The 18,597-nt window shown below is 37.1% G+C and overlaps 2 protein-coding genes across 2 annotated transcripts; both read left to right on the top strand.

Moving 5' to 3' along the window:
• Positions 1 to 1,928: 1,928 nt before the first annotated feature.
• On the top strand, positions 1,929 to 9,266 carry slc25a15a (solute carrier family 25 member 15a). Its single transcript, XM_083886206.1, has 7 exons — positions 1,929 to 2,067; positions 2,353 to 2,430; positions 4,797 to 5,055; positions 6,297 to 6,437; positions 6,532 to 6,707; positions 8,316 to 8,474; positions 8,552 to 9,266. The coding sequence occupies exons 2-7, from the start codon at positions 2,376 to 2,378 to the stop codon at positions 8,671 to 8,673; spliced, it is 912 nt and encodes a 303-aa protein (XP_083742332.1). The 5' UTR covers positions 1,929 to 2,067; positions 2,353 to 2,375; the 3' UTR covers positions 8,674 to 9,266.
• A 2,596-nt stretch (positions 9,267 to 11,862) lies between these two features.
• stoml3a (stomatin (EPB72)-like 3a) lies at positions 11,863 to 17,399 on the top strand (the record flags this gene model as incomplete). Its single annotated transcript, XM_083887345.1, has 7 exons — positions 11,863 to 11,941; positions 13,231 to 13,334; positions 15,697 to 15,769; positions 16,021 to 16,103; positions 16,225 to 16,428; positions 16,990 to 17,124; positions 17,208 to 17,399. 7 exons carry the CDS (start codon positions 11,863 to 11,865, stop codon positions 17,397 to 17,399), a joined length of 870 nt encoding a protein of 289 aa, XP_083743471.1.
• Positions 17,400 to 18,597: the final 1,198 nt, after the last annotated feature.

Below are 18,597 nucleotides of genomic sequence, written 5' to 3'. Positions count from 1 at the left end.
TGTGTAATATTTAGAAGCTTTTATTGACAGAAATTGAACATAATAACAATAATTATGCTTGTATGTGTGGATAATGTGTTGAAAATAGGAATCATTTGGCTTTCATAACACTTTAGTTTGGGGAACACATATTCACCATTACCTAGGTGCTTGCTAAGTAGCATACTAGCCCTTTATTAGTAAATATTAAGTACGTATTAACACCTTAAATAGGAAAAAAAAATCTTAATTAGAGGTAGAATAAGGTTATGTAGAAAAAGGTGTTAACACGTGCATAATGATAACTAATAAACGGCTACTATGCTAATAGTTAATGGTGATTAATGTGCTGTGCTGCCCCTGTATACACACAAACGCTCCCTCAGTCAGGTGTTTTCATGACAGATTAATAACAACATCAACATCAACAGGCGTCCGAAAATCCTCGTTTTCGGTCTTTCACCCAGCAAACATCATGGGGACCAAAGAATTTGACTTTATTTATTTATTTTCCCAGCTGTGTTTGCCTCTATATAGGAAAATCATTAAAAAAAAAAATAAAAAAAAAAGGCACAGCGTGTAATATTTAGAAGCTTTTATTGACAGAAATTGGACAAAATAACAATAATTATGCTTGTATGTGTGAATATGGTGTTGAAAATAGGAATCATTTGGCTTAGCTAGTAGCATACTAGCCCTTTATTAGTAAATATTAAGCACGTATTAACACCTTACATAGGGAAAAAAAATGGTGATTAGAGGTAGAATAAGGTTATGTAGAAAAAGGTGTTAATACGTGCATAATGATTACTGATAAATAGCTAGTATGCTAATAGTTAATGGTAAATAATGTGCTGCCCTGCCCCTGTATACACACAAATGCTCCCTCAGTCAGGTCTGATAGTACTGCTTGACAAAAGCGTGTTTTGTTTCATGACGGAATAATAGCAACATCAACGACGACGACGACAACAACAAACAAGACAAAATGACACACTGCAGCTTTAAACATCTGTGGCCAAAACAGTGATAGTCCAATATGTGAGAACTAGTGACATCTACTGGTGAGACTGCAGATTACAACAGTGGCCTTCCCATACCAGAAAGGATGCTTTTTTTCATTCTCTGATACAAAACACACACAGAAACATATGAAAGGCTTGCTGTAAGTCTACAAAAAAACAAACGATTTCTACTATAAATCAAATTTTACACTTAAATAAACACATTCATCAGTAATCTCATTAAATTAATTAATCCAAATGACAACACTATGATCCATGAATTATTATTATTCACCATTTCCAGTGACACCTGTTACACGACACCCAAACAAACACTATATATATATATAATAATAATAATATATTATAATTTATGAGTTTAATATAACAAATATTAATGAACAAAGTCCTGAAAATGTCTCAAAAGTATATATTAGATCTTTAAAAATATATATATATTATTATTATTATTATTAAGATCTACTCATTTCTCTGTCATAAATCACACAAGTGCGTTGTAGTTTGCGATTAGACAAACACTAAACATGTGTTTGAGTGATGCATCAGATAAACTTTTATTTGTATTTATCTATTTCTATCACTAAACTAGATTAAAAACAAAGAGGCTTCTCTGTGGTCAAGCGCACGAGACAAAGCTGCTCCTGTCCCCACCGCTGGTTAATTATTATTTTTATTTTTTTTTGTTTCTTAGTTTTGTCGCCGAGTAACTCTTGAACTATGCTGCCATCTTGTGGCCATGTGTAGACATTACAGCCGGAGTGCCGCTCTTCCGCATTCAACTCAATCAAGACGATTACATCAGCATCGCAAGGACTTGTCCTCGCGCTCCTCAGGTGTCGACACTGTGAACAACCTTCTGATGACGTTGCTGAGGAAACCGGAAGTACAACTTTTCTCACGGGTGAAGTTACCTCAGCGCTACTTCCGGACACGGTGCAAACGCAGTGCGTGGTTCGTGGATGTGGGGAAATTTCATCAGATCACGCTCGCTCGTCTCGCGCTCCCCGTGGGTCAACAACGGCAAGAAGAAGAAGAAGAAGACTGTGAGCACGAGACAGCACAGGTGAGCGTCACATGACCTGTCCCACAACTTGGAACAATGGAATGAAAAAAATGAAAAAAGAAAATTCACAATTGAAACTTTGCAACTTTCAATTTTATTTCCATAGTTATAGTGTAGTTATATATATATGTGATATGGAAAAAAAGAATATATATACGTATATGTTATAGTCATCTGAATTCATGTGATTGTGTTTGAGTGTGAAGAAATGAATGAATGAATGACAAAGTTGTTAATTTTTTATTATTCATTCATTCATTTATTTTTTGAATAAATAATTGCCAGGTTTTGCAGTATCTGATGAAATCATGGCTCCACACCCTGCAGTCCAGGCAGTCATTGACTTCACAGCGGGAGCAGCAGGTGAGTTGTTGTTTACTTTTTAACCTGTAGTCAACAAATCTGGGAAAAGCTGGGAACAAAAAACAACAAACAAACAACAACATTGTAATAGGTCTATTATTCATAAGTTATAATTAGATATAGACCTTTATATGTATAGGTCTATATCTAATTATTACTTAACATACGCCTATATTATATATTTTAAACACACCTAAATCATAAATATGCAATTTCTATTTATGGCATATTTGTTTTGACGACTGCTTGTACAATGCATGCTCAGTTTATGGGATTTGGAACAATTATTATTAGGTTAGTACTAGAAAATAACACTTAATTAGTTTATCAGCTTTTATATGAGTATTATTAGGTTACTACAGTACTACGCAGTGTTAGTCTTAGTTACTTAGTTCATAAATATGTTTTTTTATTTATTTATGATGCATTTGTTTTAAAGGGCCACCTGTGTTGCAGCTCTTGCTCTGTTGATGAGATTTTAAGTAATTATTATCGGGTTGGTACTGTAAAACACAATGTAGGTCGCATAAATATGTTTATTATTATTATTATTATTATTACTATTAGTGCAGTACTTGCATATCAGGCTTCCGCTGACTCACCATCATGTGCACGGTGAGACATCATTGCAACACTAACTGTTACCATGACATCAAAAAAGAGACTGACACAAACACACACACACACACACACACACACACACACACACACACACACACACACACACACACACACACACATGCCTTGAATTAATAAGACAGAGACATACAGTATCTACAGTGTCACAGTGACATTCTTGCTCTTTTTATGAGATTAGCTTCAAGGACAAAGGGCACATGAGTTTTATAAGAGAGCAACAGTCACATTCACAGTGTGAATTAGTGTTGTCATCGAAAAAACCACACTCACCAAGATAACTTAGAAAAATAATGATATTTATCTGTGATAGATTAGTGCTGTCTACTATCTACTAGCCTTGACTTCATTAGTTACGTTTTTATCAGTTTAATTTTGTATTTATAATCTTCATTTTCGAGGCACATAGCCCTCCGCACTGAAAACATCCAAGATTACACTCGGGCAAAGCGACGTAGGTGGCAGGCGAAATGTTTTTTCATCGGAATGGAGGTGAGCTAAATGCTAATCGATCTCCACCCTCTGTTGCTACATCTCTCAGTGTGCAGAGTTTGTCGTAGCTTTTTCTACGTTGTTACGCAAAATCCGTCCTTATAATGGACGACCTTTGCGACGTCTCCCCTCCCAGACAAACACACAACTTCTTCTCCTTATCTAATTTTGTGTGAAGGGCGGCGCGTGGAGCGGTAGCATCTGTTAGCATTGACAAAAACGTTAAACAACTAATGTTATCATCGGTTGAATTTGAAGGTTTCCTAGGCTAGGTCTAGTGAGCCCTTCAGAGGCCTTCAAGAAGTGGTCTTGGGATGTAGACTAGTCTTGAGTACTACAGTTAAGGGGAAACTTGGACTATATTAAGCTAACGTTAGCAATTAAAATTTCGGATATAGATTGAAAACTTCTGCAAACACCGACTGTAGAACATCGCTGCGTCTTTGGCTGACAACTTAACGGAAATAGTCAGGCTGTCTCAAAGGTCAAGGCGGAGCGTGGAGTGGTAGCATCTGTTAGCATTGACAAAAACGTCTTACAGCTTATGTTATCGGTTGAATTTGAAGGTTTCCCCTTCAGTTTCAGTAACGATTCTTACAAATAAACCCGAGACAAGGTCTAGTGAGTCCTTCAGAGCCCTTCAAGAAGTGGTCTTGGGATGTAGACCAGTCTTGAGTACTACAGTTAAGGGGAAACTTGGACTTTATTAAGCTAACGTTTTACTAACTGTCTAAAAGGTCCATTTTATAAGAATTAGTGACCTCTAGTGGTGACTGTGCAGAATGTAGCTAAAAGAGGACACCTCCGCTCACGCCCCCCTTTCCTAAGAGCATCGGGGTGGCCTTTGCAGGACCAGACAGAACTTAATTCCTCTCAGTTTGCATAGTAATACGTTTATATAAGTAGTCAATAAACCTAGCTACATAAACACATTCTTAGAAATAAGGGTTCCAAAAGGGTTCTTCTACAAGGGCTGGGGTTCTACCTGGAACCATTTGCTTCTGAAAAACACTTTCCCGAAGAGAGGGTTTTTCAACGGTTCTTGGTAACACTAATGGTTCCAGTAAGAACCATTTTGATCCAGAGAACCCTTTAAAACCTCTTTCCTGAATAAAGGGTTTTAAAAGGGTTCTTGGTGGAACCTTTATAGAAAGGTCATAACAGTTTAAGTATGGTTCTACTTAGCACTTTTATTTCTAAGAGTGCAGTGGACTTGTTTCTTGTCCCCGGTTCCTCAGGCGGAACGGCCTGCGTCCTGAGCGGTCAGCCGTTCGACACGGCAAAGGTGAAGATGCAGACGTTCCCCTCCATGTACCGCAGCTTCGTCCACTGCTTCGCGTCCATCTACAGACAGGTGGGCGTGCGCGGCCTCTACAAAGGCACCACGCCGGCGCTCATCGCCAACATCTCCGAGAACGCCGTGCTCTTCCTGAGCTACGGCCTGTGTCAGGACGCCGTCCGCCTCATGTCCCGGATGGACAAAGGAGCAAAGCTCAGGTTTGACACAGACGTTTTTTTCTTTTACCGATTACGTTCATGTGCATGCTTTTTAGTCGCATTTGAATTAATCTACACAGCATTATAATTTTTTTCCCACGTTGAACTAGTTTTCCTATTTGCAAAAATACTGTACATAGCCCATGGTTAGAGCTGGGTTTGCCTCTCCACACATACAACACACACAATTTGAATTTGGCACATTGGTATATTTGATCTCTAACTGTGTAAATAGTGAGTTAATGAGTTAATCTGAACTAATCCGCTCTCATTTCCTTCGTTAAAGCTCGACTGGAAGCGAACATGTTCTGCGCAGTGCGAATCATGCTTTTTTGTCAAACGCTCACGCGTCAACGGTGTTTAACGGCGTCAACGTTAGCGCACAACGCGTCGTCCGTGACGACTGACCTGAAAAAGACGCGCGCGACGTCATGTTTACGCGACTCCCGATTGTTAAAATGAGTCTCTAAAGTAAAGCTAAACTGAACAGAACGTAGGCGCGCTAATTGCGCTAAACGGCGCTAAAAGGAGCTAATGCAGCTAACCGAGCTAACTGGTAAACGGTGTCGCGGCACGTAAACATGACGTCATGCATGTCTATTTCCGGGTCAGTCGTCATGGAAACGTGTCATGCGTTAACGCGCGTTAACCTTTTGCACAGCACTCGTTTATACATATACATTATACTTCGTTTTTAAAGATGGCCGCCATTTCCAACCATCGTTTACATCAGAATTTCATTTCCTGGGCCGATTGCAGAGATTTAGGAGTCAAACGATTGCTAAAATTTCTAATATATAAATCATAAATCCTTTCTGCCATTTACTCAGAATATATTCTAAAATCTGAGCTGAATCCTTTGCTTACTACTGTACATATCATTTGTACAGCATGGCATACAACAAACAAAATGTTATAACCAATTATAACCTGAACATTAGAATAAATGTACATTTTTTTTATTTTTCTTAACATTCTCCATATGCATATTTTGTACATCATTTTTAGAAAGTATTCTGAGTAAATGGCAGAAAGAGATATAAAAAAGATTTCTGATTTATTAATTTGAATATTTTTACCTATAATTTGACACCAAAATCACTGAAATCAGCACGGGAAATGAAATTCTGATGTCAAAAGATGGTTGGAAATGTTTTAATTTACGTGGCTTATGGGATTTTTAGAGGTGCATTCAGTCAAATGGTGCTTCTTTCCAGTTAATCTGCTAATCTGCTCATCAGTGATATTCAGATGGCGTCGGCAGGATCTTTAGCCTCCATCTTCTCCGCCATGGCGCTGTGTCCCACTGAGCTGGTGAAGTGTCGCATGCAGGCCATGCATGAAATGGAAGCGTCCGGCAAGGTCACGAGTGGACAGAGGAGGTCGGTGTGAGAGACGCTGGAACGATGAGAGCTGAATGAAGTGAAGTGTTGTTGAATGTTGAAATTTTCGCACACTTGTGTTTCGTGACCTCAGCACCGTGTGGTCAGTGGTGAAAACGGTCCTGAGAACAAACGGCCCTCTGGGTTTTTACCAAGGACTGACGTCCACCATCGTGAGGGAGATGCCCGGATACTTCTGCTTCTTCGGGGCGTACGAACTCTGTCGCTCCACGTTCGCGAAGCACATGGGCACCGATAAAGACGGGATAGGTAAGACGATGGGTTTTTTTTTCCTTGGTGTTTAAAGCTCCAGTGTGTAAGAATCCAGCAACAGTTGGTTCCAGTCCAGAAAGAATGCAGAGTGCTTATTCCTGCAGCTGGTTTGTCTGGTTGGGCTGCTCTAAAAACACGCTAGTGCAGCCTTATGGCATTTTTTCCAACAGACATTTTGGCCTTTGACAATTTTACAATATTATACCGGCATGTTACCGCGTTGGCGGTAACATTAATGCATGGCGCGTTTCCATGACGACTGACCAGAAAAAGATGTGCGTGACGTCATGTTTACGTGCCACGTAAATCAGTTAGCTGCGTTAGCTCCTTTAGCGCCGTTAGCGCGCCTACGGTCAAACTGGAGCGGTCTGTTTATTAAACGAAAAGAGCAGCGCTACAAAGTATGTGTGCCTCTGTTTTTAAAGTTAAGCGTTACTTTAGAGCAGGGGTTCTCAAAGTTTTGATACCTGAGGGCCAATTTAGGAACCCAACATTGGACTGAGGGCCGCCAAAGGAAAAAAAAAGGAAAAGAAAACCAGAAAGAAATCCCATTTCTACTAATCTTAATGACCAGATTGCAGTTCTATAGTTTAGCGTTAAGTAATATAAGCATTAATATAATGTAATTTAAGTATTAATATAATAACGCTTTACAATTTACTGGGTAATTACCCAGTATTTTGGCCATTGTTCTTACCTTCTAATTACAGGTTAATACCAAGTAACACATTTCTGTTACCATATATTTACTGGGTAAATAGCTAGTAATTGGGGGCTGTAGCTACCTGCTTATTACCAGCTTATTACCCAATAATACACTAAAATTCACCACATAGAAACCAGGTCAATACCCAGTATTTTGTTTACACTTATTGGTCTGTATCCAGTAATGTCCAATAAACATTTAACAAGCTTAGTAGCTCCTGGATTAAAACTATCAACTGTAATTCACTGCGGGCCGCCAGAAATGTTTCTGCGGGCCGCCATTGGCCCCCGGGCCGCACTTTGAGAACCAATGCTTTAGAGACTCATTTTAACAACGGGAGTCACGTAAACGTGACGTCACGTGCGTATTTTTCCGTTCAGTCGTCATGGAAACGCGTCATGCATTAATGTGCGCTAATGTTGACACCGCCAACGCTGCGGTAACATGCCCAGCACTACTAACCATAAACGTTGTTTAACGTTGATCGGGTTAACGCCGTTAACCGCCCTTAAAGGTGAAGTAAGTAGTTTATAGTGACATCTAGAGGAGAGGCTGAGGTCATATAAACCTATAAATACTACGCAGTGTCCCTTTAACGCGTTAACGTGCCCAGCGCTAATGGTTAAATATTTTTGTGATTCAATTAAATTTATTTGTACAGCGCCAAATCATCAACATACATTATCTCAAGGCACTTGTACATAGACGACATCATGGAGAGCAGAGAAACCTAACAATGAGCAAACACCAGAGGCTTTTAATAGAAGAAGAAATCTCTGACAGGACCAGACTCAAAGATGTGCAACCGTCTGCCTCGACCGGTTGCGGTGAAAGGACAAATGGGGGACAGAGGAGAGGTGGATCTGCTCTTTCAAAGGCATTTTTTTTATTCTTTGCAGGTATTCTTCCGCTCATGTTCAGCGGCGGATTCGGCGGAGCTTGTCTTTGGCTGGTGATTTACCCCATAGACTCTGTGAAGTCCAGGATCCAGGTGTACTCCTTAGCCGGGAGGCAGGAGGGCTTCAGGAAAACCTTCCTGGGCATCGTACGCAACGAAGGTAATATTACATCGTGAACGGAAATGAGCCGTCTGACTGTCTATCCGTCTGACTGGCTGTCATCTCTTGTCCCACAGGTTTCCCTGCTCTGTACTCGGGCCTCACTCCCACCATGATCCGCACCTTCCCCGCCAACGGCGCCCTCTTCCTGGCTTATGAGTTCAGTCGCAAGTGTATGATGGAGGCGGCGGGCGCCTGACGTCGAGCGCCGCACTACCACGGCTGCAGTATTGTTTCAAATGACACGACCACAACCTCGGGTTTTAAAGTGACGTAAGCGAACGGGTAATATATTTATATTGGTGCTATTTGAGAACGGATCATGAACTGTGTGAGCATGTCATGTAAAATACAATTTTTTATTTGTTTCAGTTAAAAGTCAAGGAATGCAACTTTACCCTGTCACCTAAAACACTCCATCTTTCCTTCAATATACAGTGATAATACTGTTCATCCAATTTTGGGAATGTTGGGAAGTTAAAATATAGTTTTTTTTAATGCATACTTGTATTCTTTATCATTTTTATTCTCACTCTAAACTCAAAAACGTTGTACGGAAGCGCATTGCATTCACTTGAAGAAAAAACGAAAACTCCTGTTTTCGGTTTGTTTTTATTTTTATTTTTTTGTTTGTTGTTTTTTGTCGAATTTTTTTTCCTGATTCTCTGAGTAATTCTTTTCCCGTGTTTTGGAGTAATTTGTTTCTGTTTTTCGGAGTAATTTATTTTTTGAAAAAAAATTTGCACGAAAAACAGAAAAAGAAATTGTACGAAAAACAGGAGAAAATTACTCTAAAACACAGGAAAAAAAATTGCACGAAAAATTGACTATAAAAGTATTACTCAGAAAGTCGGGGAAAAAAACAGAAAAAAAAATAATATATATATAATATAATATTAATTTCTCTTTTTTTTTCAAGTGAATGCAATACGCTTCCGTGCGGTTGCACTAAAGCATGAAATAATTTAATTATGTAATTATTACATAATTAATGGAGTCATGGAAAAGTATTTGTAAAAGTCTGATTATTTACCATGATCACATGGTCATGATTACATGTTATATTGTGAACCAAATTTAAATATAAAGGCAAAAAGTTTCAGTAGAAGTTTGATTTTTCATGAGCAAAAACAAGAAACTCCTTATTTTTTAACTCACTTTTGCGTTTTTGGAGACAAACTCATGTTGCGCAGTGAGCTGAGCGTCATGTGACCACACATCAATGTCCTCACAAGAAATATGCTAATGAGCTGCTCACATGTCAGTGAGTGTGACTGTGTGGATCAGAGGCTCTGACTGCACTTTAAACGCTGAGGTGACGAAACGTACATTATTCACTTGTAATTACACAATGTTACAGCTAAAAGATTATGGTATAATATATATTTTATATAAATATATATATGTATACACATGGCTGTATTTCTCTTTCTTTTTGTTGTAAAGCACTTTGGAATGATTTGTTGTAGAAAATGGGTTTTTGTTAGGTGTAAAAATGTGCTATAAAAAATAAACTTGCCTTAATTCAATATAATAGGTGTTTAATTTAACATTCAATTTAACATTAATTAATTAATTAATTAATTAAATAATTAACTAATGTATTTATTTATTTAGTCATTAATCGATTAATTAATTAATTAATTAATTAATTGATTAATTCATTCATTCATTTATTTATTTAAATATGAGGTTCTGTCATTGTGTTTCTTAAACACTTCATCTTTCCTTCAATATACAGTAATAATACTGTTCATCCAGTACTTGGGAAGTTAAAATACTGTTTTTTTAATGCATACTTTTTTTTTCAAAATGACTTTGAACTGATCTATTTTTTAAATAAATAAATAAATTAATTAATTAATTAATTAATTAATTATTTAATTAGCTAGTTAATTAATTAATTAATACATTAATTAATAAATTAATTAATTAACTAATGTATTTATTTATTTAGTCAATCATTCATTTATTCATTCATGTATTTATTTGTTTATTTAATTAATTAAATCAGAGGTTCTGTCATTATTGTGTTTCTTAAACATGTTTTTGTATTCAGTGTGTCTCTATTATCAGAATCAGGTTTATTACCAGGTAAAGTTTACACAATACATACATGTTCTGTTTAGTGTTGGATTAAGGCTAAGACACGAGAGACAGATGAACAATATAAGGAAAATAAAATAGAAAAGAGTCAGAGAAAGCTATTCTGGTTTAATTTTTTAACCGAATCTTACATTTTTATTAATTTAAACGTCTTGTACACCATTAAGATTTAACACTTTTATTGTCCTTTATTCTAGTCTTTTAATTTCTCATATTCTCTCATTGAAATGGGCTTAAATTTTCCATTCAGCGTCCGTGCCGTTTCCTTGTGTCCTTTATGCGTTAATAAATTTTGACATGCAAATTTTGACAAAAAAGTCATAGTTTAGTATGTCGTCCAAATTTTACCAAAAAGTTTTTTTTCCAAAGTTTTTAAAGATTCAAAAAAGATTTAAATACATTTTTGAGATTTTTTCCCCCAAAAAAATGCCTTAGTTTTTTTCCAAAAGGTTTATTTTCATCCAATTTTTTCCCCAAAAATGTTTTTTTCGAAAATGTTTTTTTTTGTTTGTTTTTTTTTCCCATTAAGTTTAATTTCCCCCAAAAACAATTTTTTTAAAACTTTTTTTTTTTCTTTACATTTTTTTTTTTCAAAAACTCATACTTCAGTATGTCGTCCAAAATTTGACAAAAAAGTGCGAGGTTAGCATGTCGTTCAAAATGTGTTTTTTTGTCAGTTTTGGACGAAAATAAATACTATACATACATATTATATGACTTCATTCTTCATTCCCCTCTAATTCCAATCTTTTCATTTCTCTTATTCTCTCATTTAAATGGGCTTAAATGTTCCATTCTGCGTCCGTGTGCCATTTCCTTGTGTATTAAACTGTTCCTGCAGATCGTGCAGCTCATGTTTCAGCGACATGGATGCCACCTATTGTTCATTATTCATGAGTCGTGCTCATCAGGTGTAAGACTCCAGGTCGTGGTCGTGGGCTCATGTGAGAAAGAGGATAATGGAGAAGCTTCCCAACGCAGGAACAACCACATCTGAGGCTTTTGAAAGGCTCCGCGGCTCAGGTTACATATACAGTATGTAGAGTGTGTGTGTGTGTGTGTGTGTGTGTGTGTGTGTGTGTGTGTGTGTGTGTGTGTGTGTGTGTGTGTGTGTGTGTGTGTGTGTGTGTGTTGCTCATGGAAAGACACTGGTGGTGGTGATGATGAGGGAAGGAGGCAGACCACACCCAGCAGAGAGAGTAGAGACCAGTAAACAAGTGCACAGCTGCAGCTCAGAGCGACTCCATCACACACACACACACACAGATCAACACCGTCACTAATGATCTCCACCACGTCCAGCACAGCAGAGATGGTCACACAGGGGAAACTTCAGATCAACGCTGTGGACACTGTTGAAGGTAGAAACTTTATCTTTATTTTTTTTTTTTTTTATAGAGCGATTTTAACACTTGACTGTGGCGAGTAAACGTGATCTAAAAGTTGCATTTAAGGTTCCCTGGAGCTTTTTGTCCTTCTGACGTTTGAGTTTGCATCACGTCGTGCATTAATGTTCATGATTACGCTGCAAAAAGTGAAATTTGACAAAGAGGAATGATCTTAAATCAATGTTTATTTGACTTGCTATGCTATAAGTGGTTTGTCTCGCTAGTTGTTGTGTGCTTTTCTACAGCATTTGTTCTTTGGGTCACACATTTGTATGTTTTATTTAGTTTCAGCTGTTGTTGTTTTTAAAGTGCTTTATGAATAAAGTTGGATTGGATCTGAGCGATTGAAGGTTTAAAACTACATTTGCTACAGTTAGAATGTTGTTGGAAGAGCATTAAATAGTTTTGTCAAGGTCAGATTTACCTGTATCTGTATAATTAATTCCAATAATATCTATCTATCTATCTATCTATCTATCTATCTATCTATCTATCTATCTATCTATCTATCTATCTATCTATCTATCTATCTATCTATCTATCAGCTAGCTTAAGTTAGCTAAACAGTAGTTAAAGTTAGCTAAATCAATCATTATTTATCTATCGATCTAGCTAGCTAAAAGGTTGCTTACAGTTAGCTAAAACAATCGCTATCTATCTATCTATCTATCTATCTATCTATCTATCTATCTATCTATCTATCTATCTATCTATCTATCTATCTATCTATCTATCTATCTATCTATCTATCTATCTATCTATCTATCTAAGTAAGTATCTATCAATACCATATCAAACTCAATACATGTTTTGTTTTTTTGTCTTTATCTCGATACGGTACTACGGACATGACATGGTCAAAAAAAAAATTAATTGTGGAAATGCTATTTTGAGGCCACTAAATACTATTTTGTGGCCACGATATGTTATTTTGTGCGCACGTTGTAGTTATTTTGTGCGCACGTTGTAGTTATTTCGTGGGCTCCGTACGATACAAGTCCCTGATTTTGAGAGCATTGTCAGTCGTGTAGAAGTCAAAGCTAACGCTAACGCTAGCTGTGTGACTCAGCTGAATGTGATGTGGTGTGACTTCACCTCGGAGATGAATAAAACATGCAGCGGCTTTAATCGCCTCGCACCTCGCTGCGCCGACGACTCGCACGAATGTTTCCCCGATTGCTCTATAACCGAAATTCTTCAAGTGTGGAACGAGAGTTGGGATTAAATTATGCAAAGTCACGCCCTCCGCTCTCTCTCCGCAGATAAAGCGGCGGGGAAGCTGGGATGCTGCGGCTGGCTGTTGGTCATCATATCCCTCCTCTTCATCATCCCTCTCTTCCCAATCACGCTGTTTATGTGTGTTAAGGTACATACGACTCGCTCTTATTGGTGGAAAGCTACTGATCAAGATGAGGTCGAGTTTCTTCCCCTCATGAATCTTTTAAAGTCTTTAACCAGACGGAGCAGTCTGGTAGTCTGCTGAGAGGTCAACGACCTTTGAGGCAAAAATGTCCTCCTTTTGTCCAATTAAGGCAACATTTGAGCTAAGTCTGTCATTAGTTATGTGGCCTTTTTATGATATTTAGCAGTTGTGTCCTCATAAGGACACATTCATTAAAGTTACAGGCCCTTTTTTCCTCACTTCATTTTAATAATTTCGATTTTGGACGACATAGTATAGTATGTCGTTTTGGTGAAATTTTGGACCACATTTTTTTTTTCAAAAAAATGGTCAGATTTAGGATGAAATAGTGTAGTATGACATTGTGGTCGACAACATAGTATATAGCATGATGTTTTGGTCACATTTTGGGCTAAAAAAAAAAATTTCATAAAAAATTGCAATTTTGGACGACATAGTATAGTATGTCGTTTTTGTCAAATTTTGGACCAATTTTTTTTATTTTTTAAATGGTCAGATTTAGGATGAAATAGTGTAGTATGACATTGAGGTCGACAACATAGCATAGCATGATGTTTTGGTCACATTTTGAGCTAAAAAAAAAAATTCATAAAAAATTGCGATTTTGGACGACATAGTATAGTATGTCGTTTTTGTCAAATTTTGGACCAAATTTTTTTTTTCAAAAAAATGGTCAGATTTAGGATAAAATAGTGTAGTATGACATTGAGGTCGACAACATAGTATAGCATGATGTTTTGGTCACATTTTGGGCAAAACAATGTTTTTTTATAAAAAATTGCGATTTTGGACGACATAGTATAGTATGTCGTTTTTGTCAAATTTTGGACCAAATTTTTTTTTTCAAAAAAAAGGTCAGATTTAGGATGAAATAGTGTAGTATGACATTGAGGTCGATAACATAGTATAGCATGATGTTTTGGTCTCATTTTGGGCTAAAAAAAAATGTTCATAAAAAATTGCGACTTTGGACGACATAGTATATAGTATGACGTTTTTGTCAAATTTTGGACCAAATTTTTTTTTTCAAAAAAAAGGTCAGATTTAGGATGAAATAGTGTAGTATGACATTGAGGTCGATAACATAGTATAGCATGATGTTTTGGTCTCATTTTGGGCTAAAAAAAAAAAATTCATAATAAATTGAGATTTTGGACGACATAGTATAGTATGTCGTTTTTGTCAAATTTTGGACCAAGTTTTTTTTTTCAAAAAAATGGTCAGATTTAGGATGAAATAGTGTAGTATGACATTGAGGTCGATAACATAGTATAGCTTGATGTTTTGGTCACATTTTGGGCTAAAAAAAAAAAATTCATAAAAAATTGCGATTTTGGACGACATAGTAAAGTATTTCGTTTTTGTCAAATTTTGGACCAAATTTTTTTTTTCAAAAAAATGGTCAGATTTAGGATGAAATAGTGTAGTATGACATTGAGGTCGATAACATAGTATAGCTTGATGTTTTGGTCACATTTTGGGCTAAAAAAAAAAAATTCATAAAAAATTGCGATTTTGGACGACATAGTATAGTATGTCGTTTTTGTCAAATTTTGGACCAAGTTTTTTTTTTCAAAAAAATTGTCAGATTTAGGATGAAATAGTGTAGTATGACATTGAGGTCGATAACATAGTATAGCATGATGTTTTGGTCACATTTTGAGCAAAAAAAAAGAATTGCGATTTTGGACGACATAGTATAGTATGACGTTTTTGTCACATTTTGGACTAAAACATTTTTTTTATATAATTATCCGATTTTGGACGACATAGTATAGAATGACGTTTTTGTAAATTTTTTTTTTTTTTTTTAATATTCAGATTTTGAATGAAATAGTGAAATTTCAATTTCTTGTTTTTATTGATAATAGACTCATCAAATGTTCTATTTATTCATTTATTTGTTAATTCAAATATTAATCCTTTTTTTTTTTTTAAATGATTGATTTAGTGGCTAATTTGTTTATTTTGTTAAATAGAAGAAAATAACAACAGGACATGCTATTGTCTTTATTGGGCTAACTATGGAGGAGGAAACCTGACCTAATAATAAATAAATACAGGAATAAATAAAAAAATGCTGTACATTTATTTCTACATTTCTGTTCACCTACATTTATTTATTTATGCATTTATTCCTGTATTTATTTATTTATTGTTTTGTCAGGTCTGGTCCTCCATATCTAACAACATGGCTCTAAACTTTCAAAAAATGCATTTGCCTGTAAAGTTTCCCCTCATTTACATATATTTAACTGTGGTGTTTTTGTTTTTTTTAATGACTGCTTGTGTTTCCAACACCCAGATTGTGCAGGAATATGAGCGAGCCGTCATTTTTAGACTCGGCCGGATCATTGACAGGAAGCCTAAAGGACCAGGTTTGTCATTTAATCTGTTACGGCCGTGCCCTTGTGTTTGTGTGTGTGTGTTCCATCTAAATCTGTTTGCACGAGGTTAAGGTTATTCCTTTTTTAAAATTCTAATTCTGAAAACGAAACTTAAACTATAGCTCTACTTCTTCTGTCGAGTCCTGCTGCTTTTGTTAATTTACCACAAACTTCTGCAACATAGGATGCGCCATAAAGATGAATAGAACAGAATTATATACAGAAATTGTGTTTCTTTCCAGGCCTTTTCTTTGTGCTGCCCTGCACTGACACTTTTGTCAAAGTCGATCTGAGAACTATATCTTTTGACATCCCTCCACAAGAGGTAATTTCATTTCTTTCCCCTTGTTGTTTTGTCATTAAAGGACCAGTGTGTAACATTCAGCTAAATTCACTTTTTTTTCTCATTCTTACACACTGGACCTTTTGTTTTCCTCTCTGTGCAGGTCCTGACCAAAGACTCAGTGACGGTCTCTGTGGACGGTGTGGTGTACTTCCGCATACACTGTCCCATTTCAGCGGTGGCCAATGTGAGTAACGCTCACTCGTCGACGCGTCTGCTCGCTCAAACCACGCTGAGGAACGCACTCGGCACCAAAAACCTGGCAGAGCTGCTGTCTGACAGAGAGGGAATATCTCTCAGTATGCAGGTGACAGCATCATAACATTTACATCTATCTATCTATCTATCTATCTATCTATCTATCTATCTATCTATCTATCTATCTATCTATCTATCTATCTATCTATCTATCTATCTATCTATCTATCTACTAGCTTAAAGATAGCTAAAAGTTAGCTAAAACAATTGTTATCTATCTATCGATCTATCTATCTATCTATCTATCTATCTATCTATCTATCTATTTATCTATCTATCTATCTATCTATCTATCTATCTATCTATCTATCTATCTATCTATCTATCTATCTATCTATCTATCTATCTATCTATCTATCTATCAGCTAGCTAACTACAGAGCTAGCTAACTACAGAGCTAGCTAACTACAGAGCTAGCTACAGAGCCTCATAAATGAGGTTCTGCCTCATTAAGACTAGGTTTTGGTCCCCACAAGGACTAGTGGTCCTGACGAGGTCAGTGTTTAATACCAGAAAAAAGGTGACAAACACGAGTAAACACACACAAAAACAATGCTTCTTGGAGCATAATTGTCCTGACTGAAGGGATAAACCACTGCGTTCCCTGCAGGAATCCCTGGATGAAGCCACAGATCCGTGGGGGATTAAAGTGGAGCGCGTGGAGATCAAGGACGTGAAGTTACCTCAGCAGCTGCAGAGAGCCATGGCAGCCGAGGCGGAGGCCAGCCGCGAGGCCAGAGCCAAGGTGAACCGAGGTTCATTTTATCCAACAGGAAAAAGAATATTCCCGCGAAAAAAACATAATAACGTACATTTCTGTTCTTTTAGATCATTGCTGCAGAAGGTGAGATGAAGGCGTCCCGCGCCCTCAAAGAAGCCGCTCTGGTGATCGCCGAGGCGCCCTCTGCCCTGCAGCTGCGATACCTGCAGACGCTCAACGCCATCGCGGGGGAGAAGAACTCCACCATCATCTTCCCTCTGCCCATAGATATGCTGCAGGGTTTCATGCCGAGCAAGTGACCGGTGGAATCCTGTTGTGAGAGCTGTTATTTTTGCACTGATATTATAATATATTATAATGTTATTACGACAAGCTGCCACTTTATTAGGTACACGGACGTGGGACACACTCACAGTGCTGCTGCTGCTGCTGCTGCTGCTGCTGCTGCTGCTGCTGCTGAGGCCCGAGCTGCTTCGACGGTTCAAACCTCGGTCGTCGTGATGGTTATTCTGTCGTTTTCCAGCCGCGTCTGACGTCTGGAATCAACGTCTGCAGAGAGAACTGTGGCTCACTGATGGTTTTCTCTTTGACCGGACACGGTTTTGTGTGGAAATATTATTATTTGACGATACACAGAAATTAAGTTCAGTCATTTCAGGTGAGAAAGAAGGTCCAGATTACTAACTTTATTACTCTTAATGTTTCTTCTCTAATTTTTATTTGATGTTTCGATCGCTGTGTTTTGACCTATTTTTTATTTAATTGCTTCCTTTTAACTTTATTGAAGCATGTACAGCACTTTAAGGTTGTGTTTTAAGAAACTTTTGAACAAGAACAATATTATAAAAGGTGCATTATGTAATAAATCTAAAGCAACTGGCCATAAAATCCTCCTAATATGTCACAGAGACTCAGGAATAATGTTCATATAACAAACTGAACTCACCAACAACAACAGTACAGACAAAATATTTGCATTAAAAAATATTTTGCAGACTGCAAATCATGTTTATGTTTTGAAATCATGTTTTGGCATATGGCGCCACCTACCGCCATCTACCAATCGTTGCAGTCAGTAGAGTCTCCGCTGCCGAGCAACAACGGGTTGCCAGTTACGTCAGAAAAGGAAACGTAAAAGACCTCGGTGTTTTGAATTTGAATGTAGTAACCGTTTTTGGCCACATTCTTACATATGGCGCCTTTAAACCTTGCATTCTCAGCACCTTGTCAGCACAGCGCCACCTTCAGTATCAGTACACTTTTATAGTAATCCTGCTGACTCCTGAGGGTTTTTTCAGAGAGTAGGGATGCCCTTTTTTGTAGTGAAATTACTATATATATATATATTATAGTTAATGTTTTGGACAAAATTCACAATTAGTCAAGACAAATATCTGTTATAAAAATGTATATTTTGCATTTAAAGTCAGTTTCTGCATTGTTGAGCAGTTGAGCAGGTGTACCTAATAAAGTGGCTCGTGTGTGAGCCCTGATGAA

The sequence above is a fragment of the Microchirus variegatus genome, assembly GCF_963457635.1.
Source record: "Microchirus variegatus genome assembly, chromosome: 3".
Lineage (NCBI taxonomy): Eukaryota > Metazoa > Chordata > Actinopteri > Pleuronectiformes > Soleidae > Microchirus > Microchirus variegatus.
This window is presented reverse-complemented; position numbering and strand designations above follow the sequence as displayed.

Excerpts from the sequence above, each read along its gene's own strand:
- slc25a15a (XM_083886206.1), top strand. The coding sequence starts at position 2,376 with ATGGCTCCACACCCTGCAGTCCAGGCAGTCATTGACTTCACAGCGGGA. Across the intron at positions 2,431-4,796 it reads CTTCACAGCGGGAGCAGCAG|GCGGAACGGCCTGCGTCCTG; the intron begins GTGAGTTGTTGT and ends CCGGTTCCTCAG. Across the intron at positions 6,708-8,315 it reads CACCGATAAAGACGGGATAG|GTATTCTTCCGCTCATGTTC; the intron begins GTAAGACGATGG and ends TATTCTTTGCAG.